The 8,443-nt window shown below is 43.4% G+C and overlaps 1 protein-coding gene across 2 annotated transcripts in view; it reads right to left on the reverse strand.

Moving 5' to 3' along the window:
* LOC109866695 (probable palmitoyltransferase ZDHHC14) overlaps positions 1 to 5,938 on the reverse strand; it is a 47,025-nt gene extending 41,087 nt beyond the window's left edge. The window contains exons 1-2 of one of the 2 annotated variants that reach the window (XM_031800834.1): positions 5,255 to 5,878; positions 4,771 to 5,136 (exon numbers count right to left, since the gene is read on the reverse strand). In XM_031800834.1, coding sequence (XP_031656694.1) covers positions 4,771 to 5,015 — 245 coding nt within the window. In that variant the 5' untranslated portion in view covers positions 5,016 to 5,136; positions 5,255 to 5,878. Of the gene's footprint in view, positions 1 to 4,770 lie in introns of both variants that reach the window. The other variant, XM_031800835.1, reaches the window with a different exon arrangement.
* Positions 5,939 to 8,443: the final 2,505 nt, after the last annotated feature.

Genomic DNA, 8,443 nt, shown 5'->3' on the forward strand with positions numbered 1-8,443 from the left:
TTCTTCACCACGCTGTCTGTGTGGGTGGACCATTTCAGTTTGTCCGTGATGTGTACGTCGAGGAACTTAAAATGTTCCTCCTTTTCCACTGCTGTCCCTTCGATGTGGATAGGGGGGTGTTCCCTCAGCTGTTTCATGAAGTCCACGATCATCTCCTTTGTTTTGTTGACGTTGAGTGACAGGTTGTTTTCCTGACACCACACTCCGAGTGCTCACACCTGCTCCCTGTAGGCTGTCTCGTTGTTGTTGGTATTCAAGCCCACTACTGTTGTGTCGTCTGCAAACTTGATGACTGAATTGGAGGCATGCATGGCCACGCAGTTATGGGTGAATAGGGAGTACAGGAGGGGCCTGAGCACGCACCCTTGTGGTGCCCCAGTGTTGAGGATCAGCAAAGTGGAGATGTTGTTTCCTAACTTCACCACCTGGGGCAGCCTGTCAGGAAGTCCAGGACCCAATACACAGGCTGGGGTTGAGACCCAGGGCCTCCAGCTTGATGATGAGCTTGGTGGGTACTATGGTGTTGAATGCTCAGCTGTAGTCAATAAACAGCATTCTTACATAGGTATTCCTCTTGTCCAGATGGGATAGGGCAGTGTGCAGTGTGATGGCGATTGCATCGTCTGTGGACCTTATTGGGGTGGTATGCAAATTAAAGTGGGTCTAGCGTGGCAGGTAAGGTGGAGGTGATATGATCCTTGACTAGTCTCTCAAAGCACATCCTGATGACAGAAGTGAGTGCTATGGGGCAATAGTAATTTAGTTCCGTTACCTTTGCCTTCTTGGGTATGGGAACAATGGTGGCCATCATGAAGCATGTGGGGACAGAAGACTGGGATAGGGAAAGATTGAATAAGTCTGTAAACACACCAGCCAGCTGGTCTGCGCACGCTCTGAGGACGTGGCATGGGATGCCGGCCCAGCCTTGTGAGGCTTAACACGTTTAAATGTTTTTCTCACGTTTCTACAAAAAAGGGGGCAGCCCTGGGATTAGTGCATAGCAGTCCTTGGTAGCGGGCTGTGCGGTGGCACTGTATTAACCCCAAAGCGGGCAAAGAAGGTGTGTAGTTTGTCTGGAAGAAAGACGTCGGTCACCACATATGTCTCGTGTCTGAGCTGTTGAATTGCTATTCCACTGTCCCTATACCGACATTCTTGTTTGATTGCCTTACGGAGGGAATAACTACACTGTCTGTATTCAGCCATATTCCCAGTCATATTTCCAATGAGCCATATTCCCAGTTCAATTTCCAATGTCCCACTCTGAGCACTCTGGAGCAGGTGTTCATCAAGGATCTCTCTGTACTTTGCTCCGTTAATCTTTGCCTCGATCCTGACTAGTCTCCCAGTCCCTGTCGCTGAAAAACATACCCACAGCATGATGCTGCCTCTACCATGCTTCACCGTAGGGATGGTGTCAGATTTCCTCCAGATGCTTGGCATTCAGTCCAAAGAGTTCAATATTGGTTTCATCACACCAGACAATCTTGTTTCTTATGATCTGAGAGTCTTTAGGTGCCTTTTGGCAAACTCCAAGCGGGCTATCATGTGCCTTTTACTGAGGAGTGGCTTCCGTCTGGCCACTCTACAATAAAGGCCTGATTGGTGGAGTGCTGCAGAGATGGTTGTCCTTCTGGAAGGTTCTCCCATCTCCACAGAGGAACTCTGGAGCTCTGTCAGAGTAACCACCGGGTTCTTGGTCACCTCTGTGACCCAGGCCCTCCTCACCCGATTGCTCAGTTTGGTTGGCCGGCCGGCCGGCTCTAGGAAGAGTCTTGGTGGTTACAAACTTCTTCCATTTAAGAATGATGGAGGCTCCTGTGTTCTTGGGGACCTTCAATGCTGCAGAAATGTTTTGGTACCCTTACCCAGATCTGTGCCTCGACACAATCCTGGCTTGGTTTTTGCTCTGACATGCACTGTCAACTGTGGGAACTTATATAGACAGGTGTGTGCCTTTCCTAATTTTGTCCAATCAATTGAATTTACCACTGGTGGACTCCAATCAAGTTGTAGAAACATCTCAAGGATGATCAATGGAAACAGGATGCACCTGTGCTCAATTTTGAGTCTCATAGCAAAGGGTCTGAATATGTACAGTACCAGTCAAAAATTTGGACACACCTACTCATTCCAGGGCTTTTCTTTATTTTTACCATTTTCAACATTGTAGAATAATAGTGAATACATCAAAATGATGAAATAACACATATGGAATCATGAAGTAACCAAAAAGGTGTTAAACAAATCAAAACATATTTTATATTTCAGGTTCTTCATAGTAACCACCCTTTGCCTTGATGACAGCTTTCTTGGCATTCTCTCAACTAGTTTCATGTGGTGGTCACCAGGAATACATTTCAGTTGTGCCTTGTTAAAAGTTAATTTGTGTAATTTCTTTCTTTCTTAATGCGTTTGAGCCAATCAGTTGTGTTGTGACAATGTAGGGGTGGTATACAGACGATAGCCCTATTTGGTAAAATACCAAGTCCATATTATGGGAAGAACAGCTCAAGTAAGCAAAAAGAAATTACAGCCCATCATTGCTTTAAGACATGAAGGTCAGTCAATCCAGGAAAATTTCAAGAACTTTGAAAGTTTCTTCAAGTTCAGTCGCAAAAAACCATCAAGCGCTATGACGCCACAGGAAAGGAAGACCAAGAGTTACCTCTGCTTTAGAGGATAGGTTCATTAGAGTTACCAGCTTCAGAAATTGCAGCCCAAATAAATGCTTCAGAGTTCAAGTAACAGACACATCTCAACATCAAGTGTTCAGAGGAGACTGCGTGAAAAATGTCTCCATGGTCGAATTGCTGCTGCAAAAAAAACACTACTAAAGGACACCAATGAGAAAAAGAGACTTGCTTGGGCCAAGAAACACAAGCAATAGACATTATGACCAGTGGAAATCTGTCCTTTGGTCTGATGAGTCCAAATTTGAGATTGTTGGTTCCAACGTCCGTGTCTTTGAGAGACACAGAGCAGGTAAACGGATGATCTCCACATGTGTGGTTCCCACCGTGAAGCATGGAGGAGGTGTGGGGGTGCTTTGCTAGTGACACTGTCTGTGATTTGTTTAGAATTCAACGCACACTTCACCAGCTTGGCTACCACAGCATTCTGCAGCGATACGCCATCCAATCTGGTTTGCGCTTAGTGGTACTATCATTTGTTTTTAAACAGGACAATGACCCAACACACCTCCAGGCTGTGTAAGGGCTATTTTACCAAGGAGAGTGATGGAGTGCTGCATCAGATGACATGGCCTCCACAATCACCCGACCTCAATCCAATTGAGATGGTTTGGGATGAGTTGGACCGCAGGGTGAAGGAAAAGAAGCCAACAAGTGCTCAGCATATGTGGGAACTCCCTCAAGATGGTTGGAAAAACATTCCAGGTGAATCTGGTTGAGAGAATGCCAAGAGTGTGCAAAACTGTCATCAAGGCAAAGGGCGGCTACTTTGAAGAATCTAAAATCTTAAATATATTTGGATTTGTTTAACACTTTTTTGGTTACCACATGATTGATTCCATGTGTTATTTCATAGTTTTGATGTTTTCACTATTATTCTACAATGTAGAAAATAGTCAAAATAAAGAAAATTAGTAGGTGGGTCCAAACTTTTCACTGGTACTGTATGTAAATAAGGTATTTCTGTTTTTACTTTTAATACATTTGAAAAAAAAATCTAAAAACCTGTTTTTGCTTTGTCATTATGGGGTATAGTTTGTAGATTGCTGAAGATTTTTATTTTATTTGATCCATTTTAGAATAAGGCTGTAACATAAGAAAATGTGGAAAAGGTCAATGGGTCTGAATACTTCCCAAAGGCACTCTATGTCATTTGGACTGGAAGCTATTGAAAATTAGATCTGTACGTTAATTAATAACCACAGATGTACTAGGCGAACATTTTTGGAGAATCAATTGTGAGGTGTACCTTTGATAAGATATCAAGGAACCCAACATACTTGTCTGTATATCTGTAACTCATATGGACAGTGAGCTATTGAAAATATCAGGAAAAGTTCAGGTGAAAATCAGGGTGGTGAACTGGAATTGTAATGAATGTAGCATGGATGGGTGGGGGTAAGTGACCTCACATTATGTGGCTTTACATCTGCATTTCACCTGGTATCTTTGTAGATAGATAGATAGATAGATAGATAGATAGATAGATAGATAGATAGATAGATAGATAGATAGATAGATAGATAGATAGATAGATAGATAGATAGATAGATAGATAGATAGATAGATAGATAGATAGATAGATAGATAGATAGATAGATAGATAGATAGATAGAATATAGCACCCTTAGTAGTTAGAGGTAACTAATAAACATTTTGGGCCCTTTAGCGACTCAAGGCACTACGCAATGTGTAATGTTGATATAGGGCTAACCCTCTTGAATGGGAATGCAACCGATATTGCACTTTTACGATGGCCCCTAAAGCACCTGAGCGCCAGAAATTGCATATCGCCTCCTTTTCGGCTCTGTTAATGGAAGAGTTCGACCATCGGTAAAAATAAATGGTGTACCTTGCTCTCTACCATCATCTGATTCTAGTTATATAATTATCATCATCCTAGGACCTTGCATCTGAGAGCTATTGACGAATGAACTCCGAATATAATATGATATATTAAAAACTAATTGACTGCGGTTACATAGCCCACCCCTTGCTCACAAATGTGCTCAGTGCATCACCAGTGAATTACGTTAAGGTCTTGCATGAGCAACTGTAGTGTGTAATTTAAACTTACTCGAACGCGAAGAAAAGCCCGCTGGTGACCATGATCAGGACTAGGGTTAGGTAGAAGACCCCGGTCTGCCTCGCCATCATGACCCTTCCATTACAGTAGAATCTATTTCGACCGGGAAAGACCTGCCACTTCCTTCGGGGAATCTTCTTCTTTTTGTGCCCTAAGGTCTCCATAGGTAACGAGTTGCGCGTGCAGATCTGATTATACTGGCATTCCCGCACGGGCTCATCAAGTCCGAGATACATCTGTAAACAGTGCACCTTTTACAACAATACAAAGAATCAAGGGGCAGCTGATAAATGGGGGGTAAAGATGTGCTCCGTGCTTGTTCCAGAGATACTCCTTTGCCACAGAGGTGATGCAATGCTGTCAGAGCAAGAAAAGTTCCGTTACTGAACAATACATTTCCACTACTCAGGTTAGTGGGATAAGAAGAATAAACATCCGGATGATCGTTTATTCAAATAATAAAAACATAGCCTACTTTTTAAATTACGTTTCCTCTTCGGCCTTGCATCCTCCTGAATTTGATCAGATATGCCACTTTGTCTGAGAAAAGAAACATCATTGCCTCAATTGTTTGAATAATACTTCCATTGCGTAAAAAAAAAAAATAACTGCCTGTAGCCACCCTAGGCGACCGATGTTACTGTCAAGTGGCCAGACTTATGTAAACACAATGAAAATCAAAAATCTGGAGAGGAAGCGAGAAGAAACCCAGTCATAAATACGTCCTTCGAGTGTCCTTAAAAAGAGAAGAATGCTTTTCACATGCTTTTAGCCACTCAAAGTGTAAAAAATGCAATTCTCCAACGAGAATATCCGACAAATAAAATACGAGGATTTTACTGCAGAATAGCACCGATTAGATTTCCTAGAAGTGGTGGAACGGCTTTTCTTGCAAGCCGCCAGCGCAATAACGTCGTGCCCTTGCTCTCGAGAACCCAAGGCATTAAACAAGGCATTATGCAAATCACAAAGGTTCTCAGCTATAAACACCCTTTACTGATGGGACCATGTAAACTACAATCCCGAAGCTCTGTTTCAACATTTAGAAACATCAATAATCCAACCTGGACTCAGCTGGTAGAGGTAACATAGTACACGTTAATAGTTGTCGCTGGTAGAGGTAACATAGTTGTTAAGATAATGGGCATAATGCCAACCCAGAGATGGCGCTAGTGGGGCACCTATCTAGGATATATAAACAGGTGCATTATGAGTATCTGATTAGGATGTGTGACCTGTAATTTATAATACCTGAGGATTATGCTAACATTTTTACCACACTCTCTGACATGAGTTATTCCCATATACATAATAACATGGTGTTAGAAGTGGTATGAATATGGAAAATAGGATACGGTATGTGGACAATGTAATCGCTGTCGAATAAACGCAAGTGGGACAGCTGAGCGAGGACAAAGAGCCTGCAATGTCTCTCAGTCAAATAGTTTTTCTGTGATCAGTGGAAGAATTATGAAATCACTACGGGCTTAGATAACATTTTAAAAATACCTGATTAAAAAAAAGACCTGCATGTGTGAGTGGCAACACTGCTTAAGAGAGTGCCATATGCTTCAAAGAATATCCTTGACGTTTTACAAAGACATTTTGAACCCAGTCGTAATGTGATTTATGAAAGATTTATTTTTAACACGTGAACAAACTCAAGCAGAGACGTCTGGTAAAGGTATGTTATGAGGCTGCGTCAATTGTTTGATTCATGTTATTTATAATCAATGACAGACAAAATGATCAGAGACAGACTTGTGATTGGGTGTAGAGATAACAGAGTAAGAGCAAGTATGCTGTGCGAACCACAACTTACACTGTCTAAAGCCATAGATATATGCAAAGCAAGCGAACAGATGCAGATCCAATTAAAAAAGATCAACACTGTCCCTGAACAGGCAGAATCTGTAAATTATGCCACTCAGAACAAATACAGAGACCATGTTGATAAAAAATGGAAACATTCATCGGACAGTGATGCAAGATGGAAAAATACTAAAGATGGTGCATGTACTGTGGATCAACACACGCAAGAGCCAAATGCCCAGCACATGGGGTTGTATGCAATTTCTAAAGTGTGCAGATAAAGGCAAAGTTAAGCTCAGGTTCACAAGTATTACATTTATGGGACATATTTTGACAGCTTAAGGCCTGAAGCCAGACCCCAAGACGGTGGAGGCAGTACAGCAAATGCCGCCACCTACAGACGCAAAAGCATTGCAGCGACTGCTTGGTTTTGTAAATTACTTAGCCAAATTCTTACCTCCTATGTCTGACGTATGTGAGCCATTGGGTTGGCTGACCAATAAAGAATGTGCTGTGGGCATGGCTTCCTCAACGTGATGATGCATTGGAGCAAATCAAGAAATTGGTAAGCAACCAACCAAGACTGAGGTACTATGACCTCTCTAAAGAAGTGACCCTACAATGAGATGCAAGTGACAAAGGCCTAGGGGCAGCGCTCCTGCAGAAGGGGCAGCCCATTGCATATGCTTCAAGGACATTGAGACCCACGGAGCAAGGATATTCCCAAATTGAAAAGGAGTGCCTAGCCATAGTGTTCGCCTGTGACCGTTTTGATCAATACCTTCATGGCAGGGACTTTATCACGGTGCACACTGATCACAAGTCGCTTGAAGTTATCTTCAAAAATCCTCTTCTGGCCTCCCGGGTGGCGCAGTGGTTAAGGGCGCTGTACTGCCGCGCCAGCTGTGCCACCAGAGACTCTGGGTTCGCGCCCAGGCTCTGTCATAACCGGCCGCGACCGGGAGGTCTGTGGGGCAATGCACAATTGGCCTAGAGTCGTCCGGGTTAGGGAGGGGTTGGCCGGTAGGGATATCCTTGTCTCATCGCGCACCAGCGACACCTGTGGCGCGCAGTGCGCGCTAACCAAGGTTGCCAGGTGCTCAGTGTTTCCTCCGACACATTGGTGCGGCTGGCTTCCGGGTTGGATGCGCGCTGTGTTAAGAAGTAGTGCGGCTTGGTTGGGTTGTGTATCGGAGGATGCATGACTTTCAACCTTCATCTCTCCCGAGCCCATATGGGAGTGGTAGCGATGCGAAAAGATAGTAGCTACTAAACAATTGGATACCATGAAATTGGGGAGAAAAAAACAGGGTAAAAAAAAAGCGACTTCAAAGGTTGATGATAAATCTTCAACGTTATCAGGACATCACAAGGCTGCTTCCGACTGTTCTACGACAGATGCCAGGAGCTGACACTGTCGTAGTCCATGTGGGGTCAAACGACATCAGGAGGGCTAGCTCAGAACATTTGAAAATTGATTTTAAAGAACTGATGTTAGCATTAAGACTCCAAAAAATGGGCAATCAGTTCAGGTCCATTACCACCGTTGGGCCGCATGTGTGAAAGATTCAGTAGACTGCTGGCATTACACACCTGGCTAAAATATTACTGTAGCTCTGCTGGAGTCACTTTTATTGTTAACTTTGACACCTTCTGGAAACAGAAGATACTCTGCAGGAATGACGGAGTCCATCCAAATCATCATGGCTCCTGGACTCTGCCCACGCATTTCAAGGCTGCTTTGAAACAATGACTTTTCAATGATCCAAGGCCAGCTCAGTTAGTCCCTACAATTGTGACAATGAGTTGTCATAATGCTGCATCTAAAATACATGATCCTAGAGGCATTGGC

Source organism: Oncorhynchus kisutch, linkage group LG21 (assembly GCF_002021735.2).
Source record: "Oncorhynchus kisutch isolate 150728-3 linkage group LG21, Okis_V2, whole genome shotgun sequence".
Taxonomy (NCBI): domain Eukaryota; kingdom Metazoa; phylum Chordata; class Actinopteri; order Salmoniformes; family Salmonidae; genus Oncorhynchus; species Oncorhynchus kisutch.